At 41.5% G+C, this 16,223-nt stretch overlaps 2 protein-coding genes across 8 annotated transcripts in view; one reads left to right on the top strand and one right to left on the bottom strand.

The window, feature by feature from the left end:
- Window positions 1-4,230, bottom strand: part of VTI1A (vesicle transport through interaction with t-SNAREs 1A) — a 273,918-nt gene extending 269,688 nt beyond the window's left edge. For all 7 annotated transcript variants that reach the window (XM_040607782.1, XM_040607781.1, XM_040607787.1 and 4 more), the window contains exon 1: window positions 4,127-4,230. In XM_040607782.1, the coding sequence (XP_040463716.1) occupies window positions 4,127-4,220 (94 nt within the window). In that variant the 5' untranslated portion in view covers window positions 4,221-4,230. The remainder of the gene's footprint in view (window positions 1-4,126) is intronic.
- ZDHHC6 (zinc finger DHHC-type palmitoyltransferase 6) lies at window positions 4,219-15,745 on the top strand. The gene is made up of 10 exons (XM_040607778.1): window positions 4,219-5,157; window positions 6,412-6,503; window positions 8,649-8,808; window positions 9,872-10,033; window positions 10,615-10,668; window positions 12,162-12,329; window positions 12,616-12,657; window positions 13,105-13,250; window positions 13,340-13,383; window positions 15,167-15,745. The coding sequence occupies exons 1-10, from the start codon at window positions 4,219-4,221 to the stop codon at window positions 15,268-15,270; spliced, it is 1,911 nt and encodes a 636-aa protein (XP_040463712.1). The 3' UTR covers window positions 15,271-15,745.
- Window positions 15,746-16,223: the final 478 nt, after the last annotated feature.

Here is a 16,223-nt window from a genome sequence, read left to right on the forward strand (position 1 = left end):
TTTTAAGAAAATACAAAACAATGCTACATCAAACATATTTAAATTTACAATACAATTTTGGCCTCCACATTGCCAGACAGAATATCCTAAAGAAAATATTACATGTAGCTTGTATAATTTTACTGGTCAAATTGACAAAATATAGATAAAGGCTGGAAAGAAAAGTGGTTTTTTGTTCCAGGTCAGGACTGCAAATGAAGAAATCTGTTCTGTATCTGTACAGAAGGTTGTATCACTTTCTTAAAAGAAACAAGCTTTTACTATATTTTTCCCCAGTTCTTCCAACTTTGCTCTTGCATTAGTCACCCTTTTGTCCCCCAACACACAGCAGTTACAGAGAAAGGCAGAAATCTGCCTACAAGTGTAGAAAGGTCACAGCATTCATTTTACTTCACAGCCAATGAAGACATTGAAAACATCTGGACCAAGACTGAGTAGTCTCATTGATTGTGGAATTGCTTATTTTTGTTAGTACATGCTAAGGAAGATTGAGTAACAAATGGCTTCAGTTCATAGACCACTTGCAGATTTCGCTACACTGGCTGAGGTGGTTTAAATGTCCATCACTGCCAGAAGTTACTGTCCAACAGCAGAGACAAATGGAACAAACCATGCATTTCTCTCTGTGGGTTATAAAACCGGGTTCAAGATGCACAACATAACGAGCCAGACCTGAAACAGAGATAGTAAACTCCAGTGCAGGGGTACAACAGATAATGAAAGGTGTAACTTTCTTCAGCTGAATCTATTAGAGACTGAAATACAGTGCTTTGATTGCCCAGTAAAAAATGCAGGTATCAAGTATCAGAAGAATAGAAGCACTCAAGTCTAAAATCATTACAATCCAGAGGCTACTGTGCTGGGAAAAGACTAAGTATCACTATTTGTGCTGATAAAACTCTCTTTCAGATCAAGCAATCAAAATTTATATAAGTTTTTGGTCAAATGACAAGACAGATGTTTCTCTGAAACACCAAGCAATATTAATAAAACACATCAGCCAATGATCTTCATTCTTCAAAGACCTACAGCAGCATCACAGAAAATCTGTTTACAAGACATTTCTCTATTTATAACACTTCCTTTAATTCTCCAGATCAGATGATGTTTGCCTGAACAGCAACAAAGAAAAGACATTTCTTCCCAAGACATGCTATTGTCTCTGCTGCTTATTGTTTCTGTCGTATCAGAGTGCCTTTGTTACACTTCTTGCTGAACTATTTAAGCATCTGTGACAAAAGGATTTTTTGTTGAGCCATCATCGTCCTAGAACACAGGACAGCATCCAGTCCTGACAACACCAAATGCAGGAATGTTGCAAAACATTAACCAGTATTTCTCCAATTCAACTGAACGTGAAGCTTACAGCAGGTCCATCTTGGGTAGCAGAAGGAAATAAACCAGTCACTAGACTTCAGGAGATCTCTCTGTATTATGCAGAAGTAGCACAAGTCCTTACACCTTTCATCCTGCTTCTTCCAGCAGGGAGGAAGAAGGCCACCAGCAATCTCTCTCAAATCACTGCTGCTGAAAACTGCCACCTCACGTGCATTTCTCCTCATGTCCCCCTCCCACCTCATAATCCTCTTTTTGAGGCTTTCACAGCCATCTCCACAAGAACTAACTGGAACTTCTGGTGATGAAGAAGCAAAGATCTTGCAAATATTCCTATTAAGAAACAAGGGAAAAATGTGTATTTAAATTATTTCTGATTAAAATGTTCAGCATAGTCAGAGATTTTTCTTTCCAGGTGGTTAAACACCTCTATTAGCTAAGACTGCAATTTGTCATACATTAATTTTTTGCTGATGAAAGACAAAATAGCCCTGAAAACTGAAGCGGTGCACTCACTCATAAATGTACAGTGCAAGAAGTAGCTATAATACAAGCCAATCCAAACCATGTATGACTAGCCTCAAATCCTAACATGGAAAAGCCACCTCTTGAAAAAACCAAAACCAAACAAACGTAAGTATTGCCTTATCTCGAGGCCATTTAGAGCAGTACCACCCACAGGGAACATGCATTCTTTCTCCTCTGAGAGGATGGGAAATTCTAAAAAAAACCTTCTAATAGCCACATAAAAGATTCATGATTTCAAAGCCTGCTACTTCTAGGCTATGTCACTGTTTAAGACAATACTCTTCAAATATCATGTCTTTAAGCTCCAAAGTCTCCCTAAATGAGTAAGGGAGACTGATCAAAGGAGAGGATTATGGAAATCCACTACTACTAAGCAGAGTATTCTTTCTGGTATTGAACAGACACTGATGATTTCCAAAATCTATACAATTAGGAAATTAAATCTCTATTCTTTTTCCATAAATCAGTGTAGCACTACAGATTTTCAGAAGAGGAGCCAGCAGTGCATTTATGATGTTGCCCTGTCCTTACAAGAGATTCTTAAATTTACCCTGTTTAAAAGTGAACAGCCCTTTGTGAGGCAATAGGAAATACTGCCTTTATTAGGTACTTTACATTAGTCAAGAATTCACTTCACCCTCTCAGGAAATTGTTCCAGTGGCCATTTACAGGTTAAATATAGTTTCTGAGCAGACTAAATTACACTAGTTCAAAAGTTCAATCACAGGAACTCTTTGGATCTCTCTCTTCTTCATTTTGTAAATCTCCATTATAAAACAGAAAAAGCTTTCTATCTCCTAAGTACCTGCAGATTGCAACCGAATTACCCCACCATATCCTTTTTGTTAAGTTCAACCACAAAATAGTGTTGTTAAGCCCATGGAAAGGCATACTTTCCTGTCCTTTAATCATGCCTGTGACTAGTCACTCAATCCCAATTTAACAGAAGACTTTCTAACTTGCTAAGGTTAGAATCGGACATAGCCTCCCAGAATCAGACAGATTTTTACTCAAAATCCCCCTATTTATTCATTTCAGACGTATTTTGGACCTCTGAATTAACGTTGCCCTGAGATCATATGTTTTAGTTGACCACCTACCTTGAATCCTGTTTAGAGTCATAACTTCATCAGTTCATGATGCATTTCCCACTCTAAGAGTAGGATGTTATTCTCTGGTCCTGGATGCACGGTATTTTTTCCTTTAGTCATATGGGAAAGTATACCATTAGTATGTGTTTATTCCCTCCTTATATGATATCCGCTCCTACACTGTAAGTATCCTAAAGCTTTGGGAAATGTGCATAAGAAACAGAGGCAGAAATATTTAATGATGTGGAAAGAGAAGAGGAATTAAGCTGAGCTACCAGAGAGACAGACGAGAAATTGACTAGTTTCAGCTTCCACAGGTCTGGTACCAGGAGCCCAATATTAGGGCAGTGATTCGTACGCGCTAGAAGATTCAGCTGGACTGGTTAGAAAGATTATTATTTTCAGCTTTCTACCCTAACACTCTTCTAGACATCATTGTCTCTACTGCAGGGATACATCATGAATCAGACCATGAATGCTGCAGGCTACTGACAAAACACATTAAAGTAAACGAACACTGATTCCTTTGAATCTGCCTCTACAAGTGAGTCACCACGGTCAATTATCCAAATCAAATATTTTAACAGTAGGCAGCAAAAATACAGATTTGGATTAAATCGCACACAAATTCTGTCCGTGCCAGATGAAAAAGACACGATTTCCACGCCTGGCGTCGTGGCACGATCGCAATGCACAGCGCCCGGTGGCAGAGCTGGCACAGGGAGCGGCCGCCTTGCTCGGCTCGGCCGGGCTCTGGGGGGCCCTGCGGCGGGTCGCACGGGAAGGGCCGACGCCCCCCCAGCTGCCCAGCAAATATTCTGCTGGGGTATTCATAACGCATCTCTCCAGACAACTCGCTGCTCGGGCGGACGTGCAGCCCGGGGCAGGGAGATGACTCCCGACTCTGCTGTGTAACGAGCAGGACAGACACCGGGGTGACGGGACACGGAGACAGGCCGCGCTGAAAGCACAGGGACACCCCCACCGCCCCCCGCTGCCCGGGAGCCGGGGAGGCTCTGGCAGACGAGCAGGGCGGGCTTGCGGCGCGGAGCGAGGGCCCCGAAGCCAGACAGCAGCGCCAGTGGGAGCCCGGCACGCCGGGCACCAGCGGCGGCCTCCTCGCGGCACCGGGCCAGCAGCCCCCCCCCCCGCCGCAGGCGCCCGCCGCTCACCTCCTACCAGCTTCGGCACCTTCCCGATCCGGCCCGTGATCTCGGCCGTCAGCACGGCGAAGTCCTGCTCGTAGCTCTCGAAATCGGAGGACATGGCGGCGTCAGTGCGGGGGGGGGGGGGCCGCGGCCCCACTGCGCTCCGCGAAGGCGCCGCGCTCAGCCGGGCGCGCTCAGTCGCTCCACACGGAGGCGCTTCCGCGTTCTGCTACCCGCAAAGGCGTCCCCCCACCTCCGCACGTCTCGCCACAGGTTCCGGCGAAACCCTCCGCCCCCGCTCCAGCCCTTCAACCAGCACGGCCCAGCTCCCCCCTGCCGCCTCAACACCGCTTGGTGGTCTTCGCCTAGGGGCTAGAGCCGCAGCCCTAGGCCCGGTAGGGGCGGCGGCCCACCTGACGCCCTGCAGCCCGAGACCCCGCCGCGGCGTGCGCGCCCCGCCTTTTTCACACCGCTCTTTCGGCGGAGCGGAGGCGGCGGGACGAGGCTGCGCCCCACCCCCCTCCGGCGGGACGCTGTTTCCTAGCGGGATCCTATTGCCAACGGACCGCCGGGGGGCGGTGGCCGAGCCAGAGGCACCAGCGGGCGGAGGCGAGCGCGGGCTCCGCTGCCCCCCGCCTCCCCGGGCCGGCGGGGCGGGGCCGAGGCCCAGCGGGCCCCGCCGCCTCCCCTCCCCTTCCCCGCGGCGCTCCCTCTCCCTGCGGCCGGTGGGACGGCGCGGGGCTGAGCGCGGCGGGCGCCATGCGCGGCGGCGGAGCGGCGGCGGCGGGACGGCGGCGGTAGCGACCATGGGCGGGCCGGGGGGGCTGCGCCGGGCGCGGCGGCTGTGCCACTGGGGGCCGCTGGTAGCCCTGGCCGTGGTGGCCGTGTGCTCCGCCACCGCCATGGCGGACGCCGCGCTGTGGTATTGGCCTCTGGACACCGCCGGGGGAAGCGTCAACTTCATCATGCTCCTCAACTGGACCGTCATGATCCTCTACAACTACTTCAGCGCCATGTTTGTCGGCCCGGGGTACGTCCCTTTGGGGTGGACGCCGGTAAGCGCTGGCTTTCGATCGCCTCGCGGCCGGGCTGAGGCGCGGGGGGGGCGCCCCGCGGTGGGGCTGGGCGCAGGGCCGGGGAGGCAGCACCGGTCGCGTACCGCGGTGCCGCCGTTTCCCCCGTCTCCCCGGAGGATGCAGCCGGCCCCGCAGGCCGGGCCTCTCTCTCCTTATCTCGTTTCGACATCTCCGCTTTCTGCTTCTCCCGCTCTGCCGCCGGCTCAGCGCGCCCCGGCACGGCCCCATGCGGCCGGTTGCGGCGGGCTGGGGTCGGGCGGCAGCGCCGCGTTACCGGCTGCAGCCCCTGTGCCAGCCCCGAGTACGGGGAACGAGAACTTCAAGGTTATCCACATGCTCCTGCAGGTGCTGTTGTACGGAAGACTCTCCTGCTAGTATGAGGGATTAGGAGAAGTTCACTTAGCAAATTTAATCTTTTTTTATGTGAGTTGGAAAGTTACATGTTTGTCGTGTGTTCAACGCAGTTTCATAAGTCAAGGTAGAAATTCGCAATTCCTTTCCTTCAGTAATTCCTTGGAAGAGTAGTGGCCAGGGACCAGAATGGTACAGGTTCGGTATCTCAACAGCTGGCCAGAGTTTGTGTTCCAGTGGCATGATACAAAGATTAGTAATAATCACATTTCTACTTGTGGAATATTTATCAGGACAGAGTCTAGTGAGAAGGCAATCCTGATGTAGTCCTGGCAGGATGACTGGGTATTCCACTTGGTGAAGAGAAGATTTTGGCCGCTATTACTACTTGCTGTCTACAAGTCTCTTATCTCCCACCTTGCCATCGTCGTAGGTGTGTGTAAGACAGGGAGAGTTACAAACAAGAGCTAGTTGAACATTAATTGTGTCTTAGTAGTAAGCCTAGACTGGCTCACAGTATAAAATGGAGAGACAAGGTACATAAGCTTTTTAAAAAAATTACAAAGGCATCATGCTGTTTTTCACTCTTGGAACTTCACTATGAAACCCTACTTGCACAGTCACTCTTCCTAATGGAAGAACCATTTATGTTTTTTTAGCAGCAGCACTTTCAACTGTGGGAGATGGCTGTGCTGACAGCCAAGAGATTAATTTTTTTTTCTTTTTTTTTTTATCTCCTCACCACCTACCATTAAATAGGGTTGGGTTATGAAACACACCCTGTCAGAAGAAAGCAAAGATGCTTAGGTTAGGAAAGTGCCGAGATACATATTGCCAGTAGAATTATGTGCGTGTCTAACACACCTGTTCTTCTGTTTAAAGGAAAAATCTCAGGATTGCATCTATCTCCAATACTGTAAAGTGTGTCAGTCTTACAAGGCACCACGTTCACACCACTGTCGAAAGTGTAACAGGTACTGTCTTTAAAATTGTTTTAACTCCATATAAAAGCAGCTTCAAATCTAGTGATGAGCTATTAATATAATTTGTTCTTCCAAGTCTTGTATTGTGCATTTTTGAAAGACTTCCATGTGAACACTATACCTGTTTCAAATATTTCTACTTTCTAGTGATAGCTTTTCTATACAGTTTTACTGTGTTTTAGCTTAATAAATAAATAAATCTGTTCTTAACATTTTCTTTTTAGCCTGTAATCAGTTCCTTTTAGAAATTTCTTGACATTATTAACAAAACGTTGAAGTACTGTCAGGGAAGTGAGCCTTGTATAAATACCTTAAAATATTTCAGTCCTTTGTAAGTTCTGAGTCCAGGCATTCACCTGCTCAGGGAGTAGAAACACCTATTCTGTTATCTTTCCAAATGGGAATTAAATGTTGATTTGAGGGGAAATTTTGGACTGTTCTTTACTCTTCACTAAAGGTTGGTGGGACTTTTTTGAGGAGAGTTTGCATGTTAAGTGAAGCCTTTTGGGTCAACTTTAAAAGTTTGTGCCTTGTTATGTGTTAAGTCTACCAATAGACTTGTTCTGAGGTAAAGGATGCTTTTATTTTAAATAGCTGCACTGGAATTTAGTGCAGCTTGAAAAAAGCAAGCCCCTTCAGCTGTCTGCAGTCCAAGCTGTAGTTGCATTTTTCTTGGGTTTACTGGGCAGGACTATTGGAGAACGTGGTAAAAGGTTACTGCAATGTATGCATTCATTTGTTATTTTTATAAACACAAGATACGCAGTCAGTGTGCTTTTAGGAAGGAGAGACTGAAACTGTAGAGCAGTGCTGTAATTTGGCTGCATCATCCCAAGTTTTAAAATTAGGCTCTTTTCCTAGAGTGAGAATCTTTACACTGAGGACTTGGTAGAAAACAGCAGCAGATCCTGACGGGTGCGTTTCCAGAAGCAAGTTCTTTAAATAATTTATCTTTTGTGAAATAAACCAGAAGAAACTGCAGCACATTCTCCAAATGATTTTGCTGATGTGCTTTAAGGATTTTCTGGCCAAAGTAACTCATCCCATACATAGCCTCTTGCAATGAAGTTAGTAACTTAAACCATTGCTGAAAGTCTTCCATGCTGTGGCAAGTTTCAGTGCATGAGTCACTTCTTGTGGCCCACCTGAATGGGGTGAGGTTTCTAGTTAAGATCTGGGAACTTCTTCAGAAACACTTGTGCTTATGTGTTCAAGAGCTTGTACAGTGGTAGTTGAGCATGTGGTAATGCAGAACAATTAATTCTTTACAAGGGAGAAACTGAACTTCCTATGGGGAATGAACTAGTTTAAAAGATAATGAGGTCAGTAGTTCCAAAACAATTATTCAGACGAGCTGGATATTTGTTCAGTTTAGTCCTTTGTTTATCACTCAGGTTTGGTACAGGTGAATTGCAACATTATAATTGGTGACCTTTACACCTGTTAAGTTAAATCAATGCAATTTGGGATGTGGACAAATCTTTTGTCAGGTGGGTTTTATGCATCTGTAAGCTATGCCAAAGTAACCAGCTTTATTTTGAATACAAGAGTATCTCTTGGTGTTCACACTTGTTAAATAGATTTTGAAAAGGACTTAACAGTGGTCTGAGGTCAATATGTGGCAATTGATGAAACTTTCAGAGGGTCTGCTACTGAAAAGAAAGAGGCATTAACACACTTCTGTCCATGTATCTTCATATGTTCTTTCTACAAGTAGTTTGCAGGGGATTTGACATTTCATTTTCCTGGTGTGCTTATTTTAAAAAATTGGCAGTAATGTTAGTGCTGAATTACTGTGCTGTTAATTCTTACACATCCTGTTCTAGGCCTCTGTCTCCTGGCTCTGGAATATGGTGTTTATTAGCAACTAGCAAGTTTGAATAAAGAAAAAGAAGGGTAATTAGGGAGGGTAGGATCTGGGAGTGCTTTTTGTTTTGCTTTCTATCACTCTACAACATGAAATACCATTCTGAATAGCACCAGAAAAAGAAACTACTGGGCTGATCTGCCAGAAATCAGTGGGTTTAAATAAATGAACGGAGGGTAAATAGTGGAAGGTTAGCTGTCCTTTTCTTTGATTTTTTTTTAAAAACATCATACATGTACTTTGTATTAATCAGGATTTATTATTCACAGATGTGTCATGAAGATGGATCACCACTGTCCTTGGATAAACAACTGTTGTGGATACCAGAATCACGCATCTTTCACTCTGTTTCTTCTCTTAGCTCCACTGGGATGTATTCACGCTTCTTTCATATTTGTTATGACTATGTACACTCAGCTTTACAACAGAGTAAGAAAACATAATTAAATGCTTAAAATATTATCTAAGTCAGATGGATAATTTATCTCTGGAAGTATGAGACAATTCGGTTTCCTGAGAAGAAGCATATGGAATTCCTTGTTATTCTTTCAGCATATATTCTCAGTTCTGCTCTCTGCCTGTGAGAATTATGTTCATTAATTGGAGGAGGATCCAGAGAAAGTTGTTTACATTTTCTTTCCTTCCCCTGCTCCCCCCCCCCCATTATTTGTCATAATCATTGGGAGTTTCCTAGAGCTTTGCATTGACCAAAGACAGTTTCTGAGTAGTGCTTTATATAGAGAGAGACAGGCTGTGTTTTGGCTGGCACAGAAACTAGCTGCTATTTATTTCCAACACACAAGTTAGATGCTACTTATTTTCTTTTGCTTGCCACTTTTTTAGAATTGGATCCAGTTCTTCAAGGGAAAAAAAAAAGTATTATTTTTTGAGCTAAAAATAAATTAAGTTGCTTTTTTTTTTTAAAACGCAAAAATTTAACTGCAGCAACAAAAAGCAAAACTTGTTCTGGAATACATCCCTTATTTCAGATCCATGGTTAAGATTGTGAGCTTTGATTTCAGCCTTTGTGATTGCACTGAAGAGCTTAAAAACATCAACAGAGCGTAACGGATGAGGGCTGCATGTTGCATTTGCAGAGCAATAATGTTGAGCACTGCTACCTGCTGAAGCTTTCAGAGGAAAACCTGTAGTGTTTCCACTGAAAATGGGTGCTGTGCTATGCAGACATTTTCTGTCTGAAACTGGTGAATGCATTTTTGTTAATGTACCGGAGTCCAGATTTTTTTTGCCGTTTTGGGGCCTAACTTGTGGAGCTTGCAAGACGGCAATTTTGGTTTAGCTTTCCAGCTAGAGAAGGCCTACATCTAGCAAAGAATGTGTTTCTGAAGAGGAAAAGTCTTTTGAATACAAGTTGGGGTTTTTTTGATTACTGTCAGAAGTTGGACATTTGCCTTCAAAGCCAGTTTTCTTGTTGGTAACTTGTTTCAGCAGTCGGAATGTTCTGGAGCTGAATGATACTTTCCCTTTGCAGATATCTTTTGGGTGGAGTTCTGTAAAGATTGACATGAGTGCAGCCAAAAGAGACCCTCGACCCATTATTCCCTTTGGACTCTCTGCATTTGCTGCATCTTTATTTGCCTTAGGACTGGCATTAGGAACTACTATTGCTGTTGGTATGCTGTTTATTATCCAGGTAAGTTTGTGGCTTCTCTAACAAAGAAGTTAAAAGCTGTGAATTTTGCCTGCTTGTGTAGCAGAAACAGAATTCAGGATTGATATAGGAGCAGTTGTTTAGAGCTTATGTTGCTGTGTAACTTTTACAGGGGTTTATGTTGCTTTCTCCCAGTCCCTCTGTTGTTACCACTGGTTTTTAATGTTATTTTGCATGGGAGAAGTTGGAGGTGAACATCTAATGAACTAAGAAAACGGGGCTCTCTGAAAAAGACAAAATACTTGGTATTTCAGGAGTACATGCTCCTATCCCTGAAAATAGATATAAACATGCCCGATATATTGGATATATTGCTTTAAATGTTTGAGATATTTGGAAGGGAACGAAAATACACATTTTAAGCATAAGCTGAAATAACTCTGTGGTACAGTCTTAAGTGTGTAATTCTAGAAGATAGCATTTGAATGTTTTAAATATGTTTCAGTTAAACCTATAAAAGTTGCTTTGTTCATTAAAGCACATTTTTGTTAAATGAAGTTTTGTCTAGCTGATGTATATCTGCAGAAAATCAATACTAATTTCACCTAACACTTCTGTTTTAGATGAAAGTAATTTTGACAAATAAAACTTCAATCGAGTCCTGGATTGAAGAAAAGGTAAGCTTTAATTACAATATTCTTATACTTTATTATTAAAAATGATCTCCACATTTATCAATCTCCTGTTTCACTTCTCTGGATTAAAACCAAAGGTGTCATTTCAATTCATCACTGACTTAACACATACAACAACTTTTCCCTTACTGTTTCTGAAATTCACTGAAATAGATAAGAAATCATTTAATTGCATAGATTTTTCTTTTTTTGTTTGAGGTATTTGGTGTGAACACAGAAAAGTAATTGCTTTTAAGAGACTTTGCTTACCTACTTGGAATATGTGTTTTCATCCGAAACTTGAGTTGTCTTTGCTTCTCATTATGCCTGCCTGTGCCTCTGTCCGCCTCTTCTAGCCATTCTAGTTGGCATGCTTTTGCTCATGATTTTATTCCTTTCCTACTTGTGATTAAACCTGGGAGGATTTTTCTTGATTTAGAAGAAATTCTAGAAAATGATACTTAATCTTCTCTCCTTTACATTTCTTTTTGATTTCCATATCTTTGTAGAGGTTTTTGCAAGATTTTTCAGAATATGGCCAAGCAGCAGAAGCCAAGTTTAGAGGAAGCAAAACTTACTCAATGTTTAGAAGCTAGTTCAGTGCTACCAGATTATTGTGTATAAGTCCACAAACATTTCATTATTATCTTCTTGTCTTTCCTTTATTCTATATCAAAATTATCATGAGGATCTTGACTGTGTATAAGTACCTAAGTATTGTAATGCCTTTTCTTTGCATGGAATCTAGTTTAGCTGGATCCTAATCCTGTTAGACCTTTAAATAATAGGACAATGGAACATAAATGAAAGAAAATCCTGTTACAACTATACAGTAGAATTTGAAACAATCTTTAAAATTTTAACTGTAAAACATGGGCTGCTAATATGACCCTTCATACACAGACTGTAATACCAAAGTGTTTAATAAAAACATTCTTGCAACAAAGAGAACAAACTACTTCCATGACTGCTCCACTAGAGGTCGTTGTAACTGAAAGAATGACAAGTTCATGATTGCAGAACGTGGGCGATTCAGAGCATGCCTGTATGTGCAATTCTTGGAGGCGGAGTAGATACTACTAAGGTTGAATTACACTCATGATTATTAATCAAAGAATCCTGAGCAGTGGAAGTCTTTGTATGTAACTGAGAAATAGTCAGGCATCAGTCCTTAAAAGAATGCCGTAACATAAAATCAGTGTGGAGCAGATTAGTCACTATAGCCAACTGACTGTTCTTAAAGGGTAAATGGGGTCGGGGACAGACAGACCCGATGGAACCCAAACCAGACACACTTCTAAATGTCATGATTGTCGTAAGTAGTTTTAAAAGCCTGGGTTAGTATAGCAGGAATTTACTGCTCTTGCCTCCAAATGTTTCCCTTCGGGTTTCATGGACCCATACAGGGCTTATGACCTGGCCTTCTTAATGTTTGCTGCTCAGTTGCATTTGATAGGGTATGTTTTTATGTACTGCATTTCTGAATTGTTTTTCAGGCCAAAGACAGAATCCAGTACTACCGAACAGGTGAGACCTTTATTTTTCCCTATGACATGGGAAGCAAATGGAAGAACTTCAAGCAAGTGTTTACATGGTCTGGGATTCCTGAGGGAGATGGCTTGGATTGGCCAGTAAGAGATGGCTGTCATCAGTATAGTTTGACGGTAATTGATCTACAATGATATCTCAAATTAATCCTCCCCACTATCCAATTGCCTCCTTTCCTTTATAAATAGACTGACTAGTAATACATATACTTAAGAAACAGGAGTTCGTTTAAATGTTCTCCCATTTTTGGTAGATTAAAAAGTTGTGCTTTTGTGAGTGCTTTTAAATGGTATTGATATTTCTTATGTTTGCTGCATGGTTTCAATACCTGACTTCATTTTGTGTTGAATACACAAGTCCTCTTAAACTAAACACTGCCTTTCTATTTATAATCATTTGTAGATAGAGCAACTGAAACAGAAAGCAGACAAGCGAGTAAGAAGCGTAAGTATTTGTGAAGTTTGGTCTGAAATGACTTTGAAATATCAATATAAGTTAGTGTAAGTAATTGCTGAGATTATTTCTTGATTTTAAACTTGGGAATTAAATAATATTTAAGTTTAATTTTAAATTTTAAAGTTTTAGATTTATTTAAACATAAATTTGTGTTTCCACACGGTGTGCTGCAACCTCTGCTTAGTTAAGTTTGATGTTTAACTTTCTCTGCATTTGCTCCTTAGTTTCCAGATAGTAAGAAATGTGATAATAAAGATGCCTGTGCTTCATTGTTAAACAGTTGATTTAGAATTGAGTCCCTTTTGACAGCTATTTTCATTATGCTGAAATCTAACAGTATGCTTTAATTCTTGATATTTTTTTTGGTATGAATCTTGTCAGCAAGGCTGTAACTCCTTATGACAATATATTGCCATGTTCTGTTCAAACTTGCAGGTGCGATATCGAGCAGTAGAAGATTACAGTGGTGTCTGCTGCCCTGTGACCAAAGGTGTTCAAACATTCTTCACAACACCATGCACTGAAGAACCTAGAATTGCACTGAGTAAAGGGGATCTGATTTTAGCCACAAGAGGCTTAAAGTTAGTGGCTCCACACCTTTATGTTTAATTAAGAGAACTATTGAGATGAGTTATGGCATCTAATTACCTATTTATGCTTTCTTCCACAGCCACTGGATGTATGGTGAGAAGATTCTCAACTCAGCTGTTGATGGTATGAAGCAGTTACTTTCACTTCTTCTGCTGAAAATTAAAATCAGTTTTATAGTTTTTAGAGATGTGGACAATACTACATGTTCAGTTCTCAAAATGTATTATGACTGACCATAACTGGCATCAACTTTTCTCTCCTCTAAAACCACCTCTGTGGTTTTTACTCTTATATCAGGTAGACTTGCCAGTTTTGATAAACTTTATTTAAATGATTCTGTCAAACTGAAAGAACACTTATTTAGTACTATTCTGAAGGTTGAGTGGGAAGGAGAACACTTCATAGTCTAAGAAAAAGTTAAGACTTTTAGACTTTAAAGAGGTTAATGATGATTCCTCTTTTTGATATTTAAGTAGTGGTCTGTCTTAAATACATTCAGATTTCCTACTGGACACCCCATGTATGTATAAGACCTGAAATTACTCTTTGTATATCTTAAAAACGTGGAGACGTTATGTCTTTGGTTTGGGATCAGTTCCACGGACTTTGACATGCATTTATGAGACTAACAACTACAGCTATCAAAGATCTTAATGATTCTTACAGTCCGCAGAGAGACAACATCACAGCCATCTGCAGTGAGATGTTTGGTTTTTACTTTAGCCCTCCTGCTTAGGACTGAGGTAGAATTTTACCTGCCAGAGGGTGCATTGGATTCCGCTGTCTCTTCCAAACAATCGTTAATTCATTGCATGTACATTCTCTATTGGCAAAAGAGAGGCAGCCAACAGCCACTACACTGAAAGTGCCCATGCTTTTCGTGGGAGGTCCAAGACCTTCACAGGCTAGCAATGCTTTGGCTGCTCACCCCAATGCACACTTTCAAATATCAGACCTAAATGAGTCGTTGAAATGAGTGTGTATTCTGTAGTTTGTATTGCACTGCTTATTATGAGGATTAGCAGGAGATATCTGTACTACATCTTTTTTTTTTTCTTTTTACATCAGGTGGAATGTGGTCTGGGTGGGAAACTTGGTGTGTACAGAGAGGCTGGATTAGAATTCCAAATAACATTGGCATTTTTGAGAACTGGGCTTCAAAAATAGGATGAGATATGTTAGGAATGTATAGAATACGACTATTAATAAATAGGAAGAACAACCTGCACTATCACAAGATAAAATTAATGATTAAGTAGCAGTTCTTCTGAGGAAAAAAGTCAATCATAATCTTAAGATGAGTCAACACTTCCAAGAAATAAAAAAGCATATAGTTCTGAGATGCATGAAGTAATCCTTCCATCCTACTCAACATTGGCAGAGATTCAGCTGAAATACTGCCACAAGTGAAAGTAGTTACTCCATCTCAAGAAAGAGGAAGATCAACTGTAAAGGGTTGAGAGGAAAACAATGAGAATATTCAGAGTACTAGAAAATTAAACTTACAAGGGAAAGCTGAAAGAATTGGGATGGCTTACCTGGAGAGGAGGAGGAGACAGGAGAAAGCCAGGGTATGTACAAATAGTAATCAGCTGCATGAAAGTGTGTTGTAGAGAAAATGGTTGGCTGCTGCTTCTGTCCCTGGTGTGTAGAAAGAGAAGTTGTGAAACTGAATTATAGACAGAAAGATTCAGATAGGATATTAGGAAAGATTTTCTCAAGGAAGGTGGAGCACTGGAGAGAATCCATGCATCCCCAGGCAGTGATGTTAGGAATGACTTAACGTGTCCTGCCTTGGAGAAGAAGAAAACCTAGGTAACCTCTTGATGTCTCTTCCAGTCCTCTTGTTTTTCCTCTATAATGATCATGTTCTGTTCCAAGTTAATGCAACTTTTCGTGTCTTAAGGTGGAATAAGAGAACGAGGCTGGTTCCCTAAGAAATGTGTGGAAGAATGCCAATATGACTCTGAAATGGATCAACCAGTGGATGGAGAGAAGAAAAACAGATAGCCTTCTTATTTTTTAAATAAGAAATGGAATTTTTACTTCAGACCACAATCCTTTACTTGAAATTTTCTGTGTATTTACTTTAGACTTATGCAATGAATATGTTAGGACAAGGTTTTCTTTTCCTTGCAGTTGAAAGCCTGTGCCATGGTTTGCATACTTTTTTAACAATAAATAATCGAAGAAGCCATTCTGTGGATTGCCTTCAAGATCCATCTCTTTCATCCCAGGTCAGGGTTGTTTTTTTTTTTTTATTTTTGCTGTTAAAATTGCATTCTGAGGGTTCATATTTTAGGTTCTTTCCTCAACCGCATCTGATTGTGATGCGTGCTGCTTATCTTTTGTATTTTACTTTCTCTGAAGCTGCCCCTGGGAACTATAAAATAAACATCTGATTCAAATTCCAGATAAAATTTGTTACCTGTGACTTTTAATGATGTGAATTGTCCACTTCAAATAAATGATACATTCATATTCACTTGTGGATTTAATTGTTCTTAGACCTACAAGGACTTGTTTATAGACATGGGAATGTGAACTGACTAGGAAGTAGATTTCACTGTTTTAAGTTGTTTTTTAAGGTTGGAAAGACTTCAGCTCTTTTTAGAAGATGGTTGTGTGCTTTCAATGGCAAAAAAATAACAGCCAGCTGTTATCTGCTCCCTCTGAAATCTGAATGTGTGCCCAAGAGACTAGAGTTCTTGATCCATCTTAGGGTGAGAGGAAACAGTGTGCCAAGAATGAAAAGTTTTCTGAACCTAGTTGCTACTGAGTGATTAACACCTTTCCATCTGGTATGGATTATTAGAAGCCAGACCTTAAAATGGAATAACCTATAAATATATCCTAAATGCAGCAGGTGGTTTTGTTCTCTCATAGTCTAGTTGCATATCACATGTTGAGAGTTTCTGCAAATTGCTGTTTTAATCTGATTTACCTGCACCTGCATGAATTGT

This window comes from Falco naumanni, chromosome 9 (assembly GCF_017639655.2).
Source record: "Falco naumanni isolate bFalNau1 chromosome 9, bFalNau1.pat, whole genome shotgun sequence".
Classification (NCBI taxonomy): Eukaryota; Metazoa; Chordata; class Aves; order Falconiformes; family Falconidae; genus Falco; species Falco naumanni.